Source organism: Protomyctophum parallelum (assembly GCF_964188405.1).
Source record: "Protomyctophum parallelum genome assembly, chromosome: 5".
Lineage (NCBI taxonomy): Eukaryota > Metazoa > Chordata > Actinopteri > Myctophiformes > Myctophidae > Protomyctophum > Protomyctophum parallelum.
Genome location: NC_139702.1, coordinates 14822965 through 14839232, shown reverse-complemented (window position 1 = coordinate 14839232; position 16268 = coordinate 14822965). Strand labels below are relative to the sequence as shown.

At 45.8% G+C, this 16268-nt stretch overlaps 1 protein-coding gene across 1 annotated transcript in view; it reads left to right on the top strand.

Moving 5' to 3' along the window:
- Positions 1-11369: 11369 nt before the first annotated feature.
- LOC310858213 (plasminogen-like) overlaps positions 11370-16268 on the top strand; it is a gene marked incomplete at its 3' end in the record, with an annotated part of 19918 nt that continues 15019 nt past the window's right edge. The window contains exon 1 of the mRNA XM_083764321.1: positions 11370-11506. Within this exon, the coding sequence (XP_083620447.1) occupies positions 11434-11506 (73 nt within the window). The 5' untranslated portion in view covers positions 11370-11433. The remainder of the gene's footprint in view (positions 11507-16268) is intronic.

The following is a 16268-nucleotide window of genomic DNA, read 5'->3' as shown; positions in this document are numbered from 1 at the left end:
GGTGTAGTAAAGTGCCGACATACTAGTGTCATGTCCAGGGGGTGTACTTGTACATCAAGCTGCCTCACGCTACAGAAACAGGAGATGGTCTCCTGCCCTGTGGGCCTATGGCTCGGCATGGCCGACAAGCTGCTTGTGTAGCTGTTCACTGTGTGTTGACATGTGTGTTGTTTAGATTGTTACATTATTATCATTCATAGTGTCACAACTGCTGCAACAACTTGCAAATGTGTTCAAAGATTGTTGGACAACCACTTCAGAAACTTTATACATCCACGTATGACTTTAGTCGACTTTGAGGCTTTTAATCAGGAGTTGTTGTAGCCATGGGTAATCTAAGCGGTGGATATTGCTCTTGTCTTCATGTCTTTATGTACATGTAAATTCTCTTGTTCTTTGTGTAAATGTCAAATGTGTGTAGGCCTATATGCGTTTTGCATACTTGGCTGATGGGTCACAAGACAAATTTGACAAGGTGAACTGACAATAAAGTAGGCTACTATATCATAGTACATAATATGGTAGATTCTAGAGAGACACACATATATTCCACATAGCCTAGTTCTGTTTCCTTATGGAGGTGTTTTTATTATTGCGACCACAGGTCGCATACTATGAAATCGTGCATTTCCCGTCAGTCAGTCAGTCAGTTAGTCAGTCAGTTGTTTGGTTGGTTGGTTGGTCACCGCAGTCATGGCCATATATGGTCATGCCGAGTGAAGATCCCTGATGTCATCAATATTAAGCCCATATATGGAGATCCCTGATCATGATGTCATATTGGCCAGCAACTCAACATCTGACCTCAAACCCCTATCGAACCATGTACACTCAAGACTCTGCCCCTGCTGCCACCCTTAGATCTCCATATATGGAAGAAAAATCTTGGCACTCCAGCTTTAAGATAGTATTTGGAATGAAAAAGAAGATGGCGTTAGGGCCGATTCATAATCCTATTTTAGAGCCTAATAAAAGTCGGTTCGGCTCTGTAGAGCCTACAATGTGACGTCATTTGAGGTTCGTGGGGGGCGGGTACCGTCCTAAAGTCGTCTCTTCGGTGCTACTGAAAATTTCTGACGAGCCAAAATCATTTCGGCACTACAGCGCCGAAACAGAGGTAAAATAGGAGTATGAATCGGCCCTAAGGCTTCTGAAGACATTTCCTTAACCAATTAACTTTGGAAGTATTTACAGTATCCTCAAAGTCAAAAACCTTTGCTCTAGAATTCGATTCTTGTTTAGTTTATGGGATGTAGCCTACTTTTCCAAAAGTTTAAAAAGGATCTATTTACTTCTTTGGCAGTCGAGTCATTAACGAAGGGATAAAGCAGCATGAACAAATCGAGAAAGACCCCTTGGATAATAATAATTCTGTGACTAAAATGAAGAGAAATGGAGAAACGTTGCAGCCCTATCTTACGCCTCTATTAATTTAAAATCTTTGTGATGTATTATAATTAATTCGGCCTATAACAGAGCTATTGATGTCATTGTAGAACATGCTGTCGATGTCAACGAAGTTGCTACTGTTGACATTTTGTTGATTTATTTTAAAACACATCTCTAAGCAATTTTTGTCCTAAGTATTTTGAACTTAAGCCTTTATTTTGAGTAGCAGCTATTTTGGTATTCGGAGCATATTCTTTATTTTGTATAACGTTGTGGGACCGTCCATTTAAAACAGTTTGACATTATTATATTGCTTAGCCTACATCACATAGATCGATAGTTCTATGATCGATGTTTTGGTGAATCGGTGATCGATTGTTTTGGTCTGCCTCAGTTGGAACTGGCGCTGTTTCCGAAGACGGCATCGATCCGTTTGTGTTTGGAAGAGAGAGACAGCTTCTGAGATTTCTGTATTCTTCACACATTGCTCCTTTTACAGGTAAAACTGCCGTCAGACGGCTCAAAGTATGAACCAAACGTATTGAGAATTTTGTATGACGTTGTGAACTGTATTTTCGTTTGTTTATAGTCACTTTAAGAGCTTAATACAGACCAAATACGAAGTTGATTGTGGTTTCAGAGCCACAACTAGGCTCCGCCATCTTCTGTAGCACACTGGGTTGCGTCGTGTATAGCCTAATGTTGTTGTCTCCACCAGGCCGAAGGCATGGGGGGAGAGTATGTTTTGCACTCCGTCCGTCCGTGTGTCCGTCTGTGTGTGTGTGTGTGTGTGTGTGTGTGTGTGTCCGTCCGTCCGTGAGCAGCTAATCTCGGCCACCGTTAACCCGGTCGATGCCAAATTTTGCACACACTCCCTGGATGCCAACGATGAACCTCTGCCCCAAACTTTCCAGAACGGCCTGTTATAGCGCCACCAGGGGGCCGCTTTGTGCAAAACAAGTTTTTGCACAGTACACCTACAGATTTTGTCCAAACATCACGCAAATTGGTACACAGTCTCTCTAGAGCCATTCAACGAAACCGGTCTTTCAGATTTCTCACACTCCATCCTGATTGCTTAAGATTGGCTTCCAAAGTTCACAGGAGTGCTCAGTTTCAAACAAAATGCTGCAAATCATGAACACATCGCGTGATTTCCCTGAAATTGTGCACCCACATTCCCACTAGGCCGAGGACGAAATGCCACATGAACAATTTCAACTCAGCCTCAAGGTGGCGCTATAACTGGCCGAAAAGTGTTTTTACCTCTAACTGCACAGATCACGTGGATAACTTTGTATGCCAACTCCCTAGAGGCCAAGGAAAAACCTTTGTCTGGAATTTTTCACATCTGCTCTTTATAGCGCCACCAGGAGGCCGACATATGTAAAACACATTTTCTATTATTACTCCTTCAGATTTTATCCAAATTTCACGCAAATCGGTACACATGATCTCCATAGTCATGTGATCAAGACAGGTTTGTTTGATTTCTCATATTCCATCCTGATTGGCCACGATTGGCTCCTACAGTTTTCAGGAGTAGCCCGCTTTGTACAAATCGCCACAACTCCTCAACGCAGCGTCTGATTGCCATGAAACTGTGCACGCATATTCCTGTGCACGCATATTCCCACTAGGCTGAGGAAGAATCCTGGTGGAGACCTGTGCCCAGAAGGGCACTTTTTCTAGTTTACAATAATTATGTCTGAACCACAGAACAGTGCAATACATTGGTGAATGTTTAAAACATGATGCATTGTCACAGCTAAAATAATAATGGACAATTTAGTTCATGAAAGAGTAAAAGAGTCATTTGAAAAGTAAAAAGAATAACTTATGGTTAAAAAGGGATAAAAGAGTACAATGAGAAATGCATTTAGGCCTATATAATAGGTATATAATTAGTTAAAAACTGAACAACAGTGTATGTCATGTGTATGTTAACAGACTGTGCATTTGTCATGCATTTAAGCACTTTGATGCAATGCTACTAGTGTGGTAACGATTTTATGCTTAAAGGAGAATTCCATGCTAGAAGGCTTTCTTCTTACCTTTCTTTGTAGTTGTTACGTCCTCACCAAAGAGGTCCAGGAGTTTTTTTGTGCAAAAACTCCTTATAGGCTATTTTCACCACCATAAGCGCTCAATGAATTGAATGGGAATTGAATGGGGCTGTGGGGTGTTGTGCTAATTCACTTATTTCCATCGAAATAAGTAGTAAAGTGTGCCACTGTAAATATTATTTACATTATTACGAGAGGATATATACAAAATAATAATTTTGAGCAATGGAAGCAAATTAGTACAACACTCCATAGCCCCATTCAATTCCCATTCAATTAATTTAGCGCTTATGGTAGGAGAAATAGCCAATAAGGAGGTTTAGCACAAAATAACACCTCAACCTCTTTGGTGGGGACGTAACAACTACAAATAAAGGTAAGAAAGCCTTCTAGCATGGAATTATCCTTTAAGCATACTGTAGCCCAACATTTAGACTCTCGTAGAGTTTTTTTTCGATTCTGACGAATCTCTACGAGAGTCTAACCGGCACTACTGCCAAATGCTTGGAAAAATCTAAATCACTCTTACCTTGTACAAATACAAAATCTAAGTTGCTTTCTCGTTTCTCCACTTGTGCGGTGGGTGTTCAGCAAACAATTACACAGCGTACAGCCGTAGTTTTCAATAAAAATGGTATTTTGATACACTCTGTCCATACTGTCTCTCGGAATCTGGCGTCCATCTTGTAAATGCGTAAAAGTGCCCCTATAGCGGCCAGGGGTCTGTTTCTCTTCTATGCAAGAGCAGTGGCCCAGGGCGGGGCTGTTGAGAAAGATGACCAGGTCGAGGAACACCAGAGCCTCGAAATGCAGGTGATGGAAAGCAAGGACATTCACCTGGACCCGAACCACCTATCCGCCTGCCACACTGTCCCCCGAAAAGACAGGAAAACCAAACCCGAAAGCACAAAACAACGGATCTACTAATGCAGCGAAAGAAATTAAAAGGCTCAAATGTCTTCCTGAATGAGCACCTGACCCAAAATAATGCAGAAATTGCAAGAGAAGCTCGACTCTGAAAGAAACAAAACAATCTAGGCAACATGGACAAGAAACTGCAATGTCTACATACGACTAAACGGATCCACGCCAGAAGAAGAACAATGTCTATATACGACTAAACAGAACCACGCCAGAAGAAGCGAAGGTGGTCAAGGTAAGATATCTCAGCGAGCTCGACCGATTTGGCACCTAGTCGGCAAAGTTAATAAAATGAAACTTGAACCTGATTGCCCCGAGGCCTCCGTGAACCACAGATTTATTTTTTCAAATCTTTTTTTGTTCATAACAATCATCATTCTTTTTCTAATGGTTTTTTTTCAAGATATGTTTCTTAACTTTTGCATGGATACAATAACTGCTTGAGCTATTGCATGACTTTTTGTCGCAAGTGTGGGAATGTAAAATGGTAAATGGTGCATTTATATAGCGCCTTTATCCAAGGCGCTTTACAGAGATTGTGCATTACATTCACCCATTCACACACACATTCATACACCGATGGCAGCGGAAACCATGCAAGGCACCAACTAGCACATCGGGAGCAATTAGGGGTTCAGTGTCTTGCTCAAGGACACTTCGACAGTAACTCTGGGGGAGCCCGGGTTCGAACTGGCAACCTTACGGTTCCCATCCAGGCACTCTACCCCTGAGCCACCGCCACCGCCACTGAGCCACCGCCGCCCATGTATGTGTGTGTGCTTGGTGGTGTGTCGTGCGTGTATCTGTGGGTGTTGGTGCGTGTTGGTGTCCGTCGGTCCGAGTGTGTGCATGTGAGCTGGTGCGTGTGGGCGTCAGCGTGGGTGCGTGTGAGGCTGATACGAGTGTGTGTCCGTGTGTGTATGCACATGCATGTATGTGCAGGTATACGTGAGCTCAAATGCGTCGCATTACGTGCTACAAACGGACTCTCACTTCCAATAGTTCATAAAGAACTGAACAATTGTACTGTTGACATCTCAGACATTGGCAAGGAGATGTGTGTGTGTGTGCGGGTGGGGGTGTGTGTCATCTCAGAGTCACAAAACGGGATAGATTTGTCCCCTCAACATCGCAACTCTTCTATTAGATGGCTCTGATTAAGTATACCTGGTTTTCACCGTAGCATCAACCACCTGAATTTAAGACTATAGCCCACAGTACTGTGTTGTATGATAATGGGGGAAGGGTTAGGGTTATGAATGTATTTATTTATTTTGATTGGGCCTTTTGACTCAAAGGCTTTCAGCTTTCAGGAAGAAGATAATACACAGGGAAGACAAATCAATTGATGGTTAAATTGTTCCATAACACTGAAAATGATCAACTTGCTACTTATAATAACATTTTGGTTAAGTGTAATGACATTTATTCTTTTTAGACAAAGTGCATTTAACAAAAGGTGGAACATACTGCCTCCTCCTGATACAAAATGGTACTATTACTGCAGATGTAGTGTTATAAAGTGCTAATATGATGGATTTAATACATACTATGCGGAAGACTGCTGTTTTGTGAAAAGCAAATTTTGGCCGGGTGTCACTTTTGTTAGGCAGCGTGTGTCTCAAGAATACAATGTGAATAATTGAGAGGAGCATTCAGTGATATGGATGATTTGGAGAAAAAAAAACCCAGTCTGCCCCGGTAACAAGTGTGCACATGTACGCACTACAGTGGGGGGGGGGGGGGGGGGGGGAGGGGGGTGGACCCCCGCTCGATCATGACGAAAACGATTATTATTATTTTTTACCCCAGGGGTTAACTGGGGACAGTTATATGGTCAGCACACTCTATAGTACGGATGATTATCACAACTAAACAAAAATATAAGTGGTATTTTGAAATCACTGAATATACCTTTAAAATTATTATTTTGTAGTCCACAGACAAAACGATCTGGATTATGGGAAGCAGTTGCATCCGGCGTGGCGAGGAGAGAGCCGAGCAGGTCCGGTGGGACCAATCTGGGACTGGATGCCCAGGTCCGGTGGTACTAATCTGGGACTGGATGCCCAGGTCCGGTGCTACCAAACTCAGCGCGGTGAAGAGCAAACCACCGCCACCGCTCCAGCCCTTCCTTCTCTCTGTTTTTACTCACCACCGCTCAACGTTATTTCAGCTCCGGTGGTCAGCTCACCAGTCACCACCGGAGCGGTGGTCACCTCACCACCGAAAATCCAGACTATTAATAGGCCTTAAAAAGGCCAGAAAATGGGTGAACTATGAGATCAGTGCATTTGTTAGAGGTTTGGGAGGGAGCACTGTGGCTCACCCTGACATAAAGTTTGACCGCCCTGACCTCTTTTTGCGTGATGGAGATCATTTTTCTCTTTTGGGAAATTATATATTTTTAAACGGTATTGTTCATTCCCTTAATAGAGTAGCCTATTGGATGATTGTTATGTTAAGTGATACTGACTTGACTTTTTAAGGCATTTAAGTTTTGAGTGAGCATTTGCATGTATTCTATTAAGTGGTGTTGCCGTTTCAAAACAAGCAACTTGCAAGGCACACACACATGCACGCACGTGCGCACGCACACGGCACCGAAACAACACTAACACACGCACACAGCCTCTCTCTCTCTCTCTCCCAACTCAATGAGAGCTCGAGCCACTTTCAATGTGATTAAACCAGCGATTATGTTTCTTAATACCGCTATTCAAAAAATGCTGAATAGAATTCCCTTAAAGTCAAAAGCCTACAGTATGTGCACAAGAAAGGGTTCTGGACATGACAAATGAACATCTGCAGTTTGTTCATTCAACATGGTCCAGAAAATCCACTCATGTGAACCACAAATTATTTATTATCTACCTTACAATTTCAATTTTATTTTATTCTCTGTCCCCCCCCCCCCCCCCCCCCCCCCCCCCCCCACCTCTCACTTACATACACAAGTGTCTGTGAGTGAGAGTATATTTTCAACATAGCAAAAATAGCAGATCATATATTGAGATTTTATATTGCTCACTGGTAAGTTTGAAAAACTGATCCAGCAGGATAAGATCTTAGTATTTTTACATTGCTTACTATTAACTAGTACCTACACTGGGACTATCAATGTAAAGGTTGTTTCACTTTGTAGTACTGTAATTCCTTCACCCTACTGACATACAATTTACAATTTAGGCATTTAGCAGACGCTCTTAATCCAGAGCGACTTACATTTAAGCAAGAACAAAAGCATGGGAATACATCACATAAAAGCATTTATCATGAAACATGCGTAAGCTAAGAAAGTAACAGTGGAATATCTATATAATGAAACTATACATATAAACTATACATATTTACTACTATGCTATACATATGTACTATGGCGTGCTATGACTATATACAATACAATTATAGTGCTGTCTACATAACATGCTATAAGTCTGTATCAAATGCTATCTAAGCCAACAGAAATGCTATCTAAGGGGTTAGGGTAAGTGCTATGGGCCATGATGGAGTCTGAAAAGGTGGGTTTTCAGGCTACGGCGGAAGATTGGGAGTGATGCTGCAGTTCTGACTGCAATGGGAAGTGCATTCCACAGTTTTGGAGCCAGAAGGGAGAAGAGTTTGGGACGTGTGGAGCGTTGTCCCGGCGTTTTTAGTGAGGGTACTTCCAGCCAACATACAATGGGTGTCACATGGATCCCAACCGCAAACGGTTTTGGTGGAGTGACAATCAGTGTTGGGCAAGTTACTTTGAAAGCGTAGCTTGTAAAGCTACAAGTAGCTCACCATGGCAGTAGCTTGATCAAGCTACATAGCTACCCCTGGAGAGATGTAGCTTGTAAAGCTACAGCTACATGGAAAAAGTAGCTCAAAGTAGCTCAGCTACTTTTTATTTTTCAGCGTTAAATTGAGAATGTACATGCGGGAGACCCCTCCTCCCCTCTGGGAGACCCCTCCTCCCCTCTGGGAGACCCCCCCACCCTGCTCCCCTCGGGGAGACCCCTCCTCCCCCTGCTCCCCTCTGGGATTCCCCTCCCACCCTGCTCCCCTCTGGGAGACCCCTCCTCACCCTGCTCCCCTCTGGGAGCCCCCCCCACCCTGCTCCCCTCTGGGAGACCCCTCCTCCCCCTGCTCCCCTCTGGGATTCCCCTCCCACCCTGCTCCCCTCTGGGAGACCCCTCCTCCCCCTGCTCCCCTCTGGGAGACCCCCCACCCTGCTCCCCTCTGGGAGACCCCTCCTCCCCCTGCTCCCCTCTGGGAGACCCCCCCACCCTGCTCCCCTCTGGGAGACCCCTCCTCCCCCTGCTCCCCTCTGGGAGACCCCCCACCCTGCTCCCCTCTGGGAGACCCCCCCACCCCCTGCTCCCCTCTGGGAGACCCCCCCACCCTGCTCCCCTCTGGGAGACCCCTCCTCCCCCTGCTCCCCTCTGGGAGACCCCCCCACCCTGCTCCCCTCTGGGAGACCCCCCCACCCTGCTCCCCTCTGGGAGACCCCTGCTCCCCTCTGGGAGACCCCTCCTCCCCCTGCTCCCCTCTGGGAGACCCCTCCTCCCCCTGCTCCCCTCTGGGAGACCCCCCCACCCTGCTCCCCTCTGGGAGACCCCCCCACCCTGCTCCCCTCTGGGAGACCCCTCCTCCCCCTGCTCCCCTCTGGGAGACCCCTCCTCCCCCTGCTCCCCTCTGGGAGACCCCTCCTCCCCCTGCTCCCCTCTGGGAGACCCCCCCACCCTGCTCCCCTCTGGGAGACCCCTCCTCCCCCTGCTCCCCTCTGGGAGACCCCTCCTCCCCTCTAGGAGACCCCTGCTCCCCCCTGGGAGACCCCTCCCACCCTGTGATACCAGGGCCAATCAGAGGCCAATTAGAGGCAGCTGTCAAGTGCTGATATGCCCTCAAAGCAATCAGAAAAAGGAACAGTCCTTGATTTTTCAAAGGGGGTTCTAGTACAAGAATTAACACAGCAACCAATGGTCAAAATTAATATATTTCTTTCATGTTATTGCCCAAAATTGTAGCTTGTAACTTGAGTAGCTAAGCTACAAAAAATGACCCAAAAGGTAGCTGAGCTACTTGACGAGGTACACAAATATGAATGTAGCTAAAATACCACAAGCTACAGCAAAATGTAGCTCAGCTACGTAGCTCAGCTACATGTAGCTTAATACTCCCCAACACTGGTGACAATGGTCTGATTTGAATCTCTATAGCTTACCCTACACTACAGGCCCAGTCCTTTGAAATACAGCCTGGTCAAAAGACCACGGCTGCCGGTTGATTAGACATTATAGCCACAGGTGAGACCCCCCTCAAGGTGCCAGTATCTACTTTTGTTTTGTTTTTGTTTCTTTCAAAAACTTGACTTACCAATATTTAAACATAAAACTATTTGTGACATCATTTTTTATTATTATTTTTTTACTTTGTAAGCCATTTCCTCCTAATTGTAATGTGACATAATTAATTATAGCCTGAAAATACAGATTAACATTAATCCAACATATTATGCTAGTGCTGTGAAACAAATATATGAAGTGATCAGTACTGCGTCGTCACTTGGCTTCCGTGATTCCTGCACTGCATGTTGTTGTTGCTGGAAATGCATCTGTCGTGCTGGAACCTGCTTTTGTGGAACCAGCTCCTTGTAGACTAGCATCTGTGGTGTTGTCATAGCGTGCCCCATATAATACATCAGCTGTGCTGTTTCCAGCTTCTTCTTCCGCGTGTCTTCCTGTGCACACCTTTCTGCATGTTCCGCATGTTACCAGACAGGGTCGAACGCCATACTCTCCCAGCCTATGCATGATGTCATGACTCTGTCATGAATTAATGGCAACAATCCATGTACCAAAACACTTTTTAATAGGTGGTTGTATGCTGCAGTACCATGGGTCAGGCCAGCATGCCTGTTGAGACATTGCTCCATCCTCGTTAGTATAGTGGGGAGTATCCCCGCCTGTCACGCGGGAGACCGGGGTTCGATTCCCCGACGGGGAGCCAAATTGTTATGGAAATAATATATATGTCCATCCGGGTGAATGTATATCTTAGAAGTTTATTCAGAAGAACAGCAACAAGCAAACAACATCTCTCAGTCTAGCAGGCTTTGCCTGTATCACTCAACATCATCTCTCAGTCCATCTCTCTCTCGTGGTCTCCCTCCCACCAGCTCTCCCCTGAGCTTCTCCGTAGGTCCTCTCTTATCCCCAAGAACCAGCTCCCCAGATAAACATGACCATCACAAAGGCACCATACAATACTCCGCCCTGACTGTCTTGGCTGTCGCCCCCCTCCTGAGACAGGAACTATCTAGTGATAGGCCCAGCAGGGTCTCATAATAGACAATAGGTGTGACATGGTCGTTTACATATACAGCTTGAGAAAGGGTTGATTTATTAAGACGGGCTTTCAGGCCAAGGTGTCGTTGCTCACAGACACGACCAAACAGACTAGCATGGAACAATATACTATATAGCTTTGAGTCTTCATATTTCCCACAACAGTCTACAGACTGTTGTAACTCAGAGTGTACAAATGGAGAGTTAAATTAACATTGATTTTTCAATATAAATTGGGGGTCCCAGAGATGGAAATGCCATTAAATGGGGGTCCGTAGCCTAATGCATGTCAAACTGCAGGGTCCTGGGTTGAGAATCACTGCTAGATCCGTAACAATCTTCTCTTATGGGGGGTCCCTGGCATATATTTTCAAATGGGGGTCCGCGGGCTTATTAGTGTGGATTTGGGGGTCCTTGACATGAAAAAGTTTGGGATCCACTGATCTAGACTATAAAATATGTCAATCAATCAATCAATGAGTCTAATCTAGAGTGCTGATTTCATCACGGCTCACACAGTAGGTCATGAGACAGTGTGTGTGTGTGTGTGTGTGGTGTCACCTGCACCTTTGACCCCGCCCTTGTGCTGGGGGGGGGGATAATGTCCTTGTGGTAGACTAGACTGGACTCCTAATGTAGTCAGTCTCTCTCTGCTCTCCCAGGTTGACGTGCGGACAGGCTGATTGACAGGCTGATTGACAGACTGATTGACAGGCTGTGCAGAGATGCGTGTGTTAACAGCGTTGGCTCTTCTCTTCACATCATGGCTGCTCTCTCTGAACTCACTGAAGGCTGAAGGTAAGGAATAAAGAACTACTCACATGTTTCATGACATTCATTTTCATTACTTGTGCAAGCAGAGCGCGCAAGTAATATTTTCGCCCGGTCCGTATGCACCATCCCAGCCAACCCGCCACTTTTGATGCGTATGCAAATAAAACAGCAAATTTGTGCCTGATTTGCTGGGACCAGATTACATACATGACCATTTCTTACGTCATCATTGAGAGCTAGTCATACATATACTATAATATATCTGTAAAATAAAATAGCAAATTGTGCCTGATTTGCTGGGACCAGAGTACATGGTGTGTATATGTATGACTAGCTCTCAATGATGACGTAAGAAATATGGTCATGTATGTAATCTGGTCCCAGCAAATCAGGCACAATTTGCTGTTTTATTTGCATACGCATCAAAAGTGGCGGGTTGGCTGGGACGGTTTTTGGCGCAAAGTAACCACAGTATACCGCTAATCAACTTACAAATTACATATAGTATATGTATGACTAGCTCTCAATGATGACGTAAGAAATATGGTCATGTATGTAATCTGGTCCCAGAATATATATAGTATATGTATAACTAGCTCTCAATGATGACGTAAGACAAATGTGGATTAAAGGACCCAATGCCAGAGTGTAATTGGTTTTCGATGGTGACGTAATGACGATATGTTTTAGTGTTGGGAGAATTAAAGGTAATGCTCTTATGTATACATGTATGTAATCTGGCACCACTGCCGTATCAGGCACAATTTGCTGGGACGGTGCATATGCATCAAAAGTGACCGTTTATAACAGTCGAAAGTACTTGCGCGCTCTGCTTGCGCACTAGTTGGCCATTTATGGCCTACTGGTGTGCAACAAGCAAGTATGCACTCGACAGAGTGCAGTTCTAGTTTATTCTTATTTGAGGTTTCATGACCTCAATGACACCCCAAAAAACCCTTGAACTTTGAACATTCAGTGGATTTTCTGTGGCCTAGGAGTTCTTTCTGTGTCTGTGAAGCCTCTTGAGCTGCAATGAAAAGAGGAAAAACAGTGAAAACAGTGACATCTACTGGCAAAATTCCATATTGACATATGGGATATATAGGAAAATCAGAGCACTTGTCTGAGCCGGAAAACCCCAGACCACAGAAAATCTACTGAATGTTAAAAGTTCAGGTTTTATGGGTGCAATTGAGCTCAGAAAACCGTCAGAACTTACGTCATATGTAGACGAGCAAGTCGGCTCTCGTCCTATACTCACATTAAATTAAATTCCCATCCACAATGAATGGAGAATGTACGTCATATGTGTCAAGAGCGCCCCTCACTTCACACAGGTGTGATTTGTTTTAGAAATAATCAAAATCTACAAAGTAACTACAAATAAATGTAGTGCAGTAAAAGTATTTAGTAAGTATTTAGATCTGAGATGCAGTGGAGTAGAAGTAAAAGTATTGAAAATTGAAAATGCTCAAGTAAACTACAAACACCTTAAAATTGTACTTAAGCACAGTACTTAAGTAAATGTACTTTACACCACTGTGAAGAAATCATTCTTTTTTTTACTATTTAATTTGAGTTTTTTTGCTGTTTGTTCTGAAACGCCAGTGTCCTGTTTTATAATGATGTCATCAGTGTCCTGTTTTAGAATGATGTCATGATGTGTTAAGGGTAGGCCTATTTGAAAGTAGCAGATCTACAAGCTCACAATGTGTCACAATGTGAGGCCTTGTGAGCATTGTAGATCGGCTTTTTTCAAAAGATTGCATTTTGAAAACTTGAAACATTTCTGCACTTTTACTCTTGGTTCTTTAAAGTGTTAGATCAGATGTGTGGACTAGATGAATAGACTACTTGTCATTAATCTAGTGGTTGTAAAGGCATTCATTGATTGGTTGAGTGAGTCCCGTGGTGGGAGTTCTGATTAGTTGAGTCCCGTGGTGGGAGTTCTGATTGGTTGAGTCCCATGGTGGGAGTTCTGATTGGTTGAGTCCCGTGGTGAGAGTTCTGCTCTGGTTTTGGTGAATATTAAGTAGTTCTGGTCATTTGGTGGTGGTGGGGGTTTGGGGTTCACTCATTAAAAAAAGATCACACCCGTGTGAAGTGAGTGGTGCAACTCCGTGTGGGGGCCCCCCGGAAGTTCCAGACCCACAGGACCAAGGCCCGGTTCCGGCGAGCCGCCCCACGTCCGAAACGGTATAGAGAAATGACAGTTACCGTGTGGGGGTCCCTCATACTGTACTGTACTGTCACTGTACTGTACTGGCACACCCGAAATCACCATACAGTTAATATGTGCATGTGTGTTTGTGTGTGTGTGTGTGTGTTAGCCTGTTGGTTTTTCACAGGTGGTGAAAAACAACCCTGCTATTTCCGTGCTCAGACCCAGGCACCCAGCCACACGCACAGCTCCGTAAGGGAGTGCCACTCAACAAAAACAAATCCACAAAACTATCATAATTTTGTCTTTATACAGTTGTAAATCACTTTATTTTCCGTACACCGGCTGAACATGTAAACACGGTTCCCTCCACTTTTCACATCTGAATCCCTGCGCCCACTGCGCATGCGTATAAGTCCTAGTGTCCGTTGCCGTAAAGGAAACTATATAGAACTGTCGTAAAGTGTACAATAGAGAGCAACACAAGTTAACATTGTTGACCTATTTCTACCATAGCACAACGTTGGTTCAACTTTGACCTCTCCGTCACATGATGGAACTATTTGTTTGTGCTGCTTCTGGCGTACTGATACTGGAACGGTAGATAAATGAGAGAGTTACCATGTGGGGGTCCCTCTACTGTACTGTACTGTCACTGTACTGCGCCCAGGGGGCCGGGCCGATTCCGGTGAGCCGCCCCACGTCCGAAACGGTATAGAGAAATGACAGTTACCGTGTGGGGGTCCCTCATACTGTACTGTACTGTCACTGTACTGTACTGGCACACCCAAAATCACCATACAGTTAATATGTGCACGTGTGTTTGTGTGTGTGTGGTACTAATAAGTAATATACTCGTGCTCATGACCAATGATAAATAGGTACGCACGGTGATACATACAGCTACGGACATTGCTGGTTGTTGCTGGTGCAACCACTCAAAAAGAGACTTGTGTAGTCAGTGGTGTCAACATGGTGATTTTATTTACTGGTACCATGGAACGTGTCGCACGTGTGTGCATTTGCACATCGCATCGCCATGCACACAGAACAGCTGCATAGCCTAAGCCTATTATTGAGTGGTGCAACCACTCCAAGGAACAACAATGTCCGTGTTCACCTATGTACCTATGTGGCCATGAGCACCAGTATATGACTTAGTACCAGTAGGGGCGCTGTTTGCCAGAAACACAGACAGAGAGACAGATAGACAGTACTGCGTTCAGTAGTCGACTCTTGAAATTAAAATCGATTTTTCGATGCAGTTACTATCGTTACACCGGCTACTATTTACACTATTACACTATTTACTCTATTACACTATTACTCTATTACACTATTACACTATTACACTATTAGTATTACACTATTTACTCTATTACACTATTACACTATTTACACCATTGTGGGGGGTCCCCAGAGTCACCATGTGGGGGGTCCCCAGAGTCACCGTGTGGGGGGTCCCCAGAGTCACCGTGTGGGGGGTCCCCAGAGTCACCGTGTGGGGGGTCCCCAGAGTCACCGTGTGGGGGGTCCCCAGAGTCACCGTGTGGGGGGTCCCCAGAGTCACCGTGTGGGGGGTCCCCAGAGTCACCGTGTGGGGGGTCCCCAGAGTCACCGTGTGGGGGGTCCCCAGAGTCACCGTGTGGGGGTCCCCAGAGTCACCATGTGGGGGGTCCCCAGAGTCACCGTGGGGGGTCCCCAGAGTCACCATGGGGGGTCCCCAGAGTCACCATGTGGGGGGTCCCCAGAGTCACCGTTTGGGGGGTCCCCAGAGTCACCGTGTGGGGGGTCCCCAGAGTCACCATGTGGGGGGTCCCCAGAGTCACCATGTGGGGGGTCCCCAGAGTCACCGTGGGGGGGGTCCCCAGAGTCACCGTGTGGGGGGTCCCCAGAGTCACCGTTTGGGGGGTCCCCAGAGTCACCGTGTGGGGGGTCCCCAGAGTCACCGTTTGGGGGGTCCCCAGAGTCACCGTGGGGGGGGGGGTCCCCGGGGTGACACAGTTTTGGGGAGACGAGGAGGGGCTCTTCTTCTACAACCAAATAGAATGGTGGTGAACGGTGGCGGTGGCTGAACTATCGCCCCCTGGCGGCTGGCGGGGGTTGAGTTAAGTGACTTTGTCGTGTATGTCTGTATGAGCACCAACCATTGATGCTGTCGCTGATTGGGGTCATTGACCCTTGACCCTGCTGTTTCACACTGGGGTCATTGACCCCGCTGTTTCACACTGGGGTCACTGGGGTCATTGACCCGCTGTTTCACACTGGGATCACTGGGGTCATTGACCTGCTGTTTCACACTGGGGTCACTGGGGTCATTGACCTGCTGTTTCACACTGGGGTCATTGACCCTGCTGTTTCACACTGGGGTCACTGGGGTCATTGACCTGCTGTTCGTTCAAGCCCATCACACACCGTCTGCGAACGCCGCGGGTCAAAACAGCGTCCGACGCGCGTTCACGCCTCGCCTGACACTCCGATACGCCACTGTTCTATTTTCCAGGCGTTGCCGTGACGCTGCGCACCCGGTGTGTGTTGGGCTTCATACACCCCCCCCCCCCCCACACACACACACACACACACACACACACACACACACACACACACACACACACACACACAGAC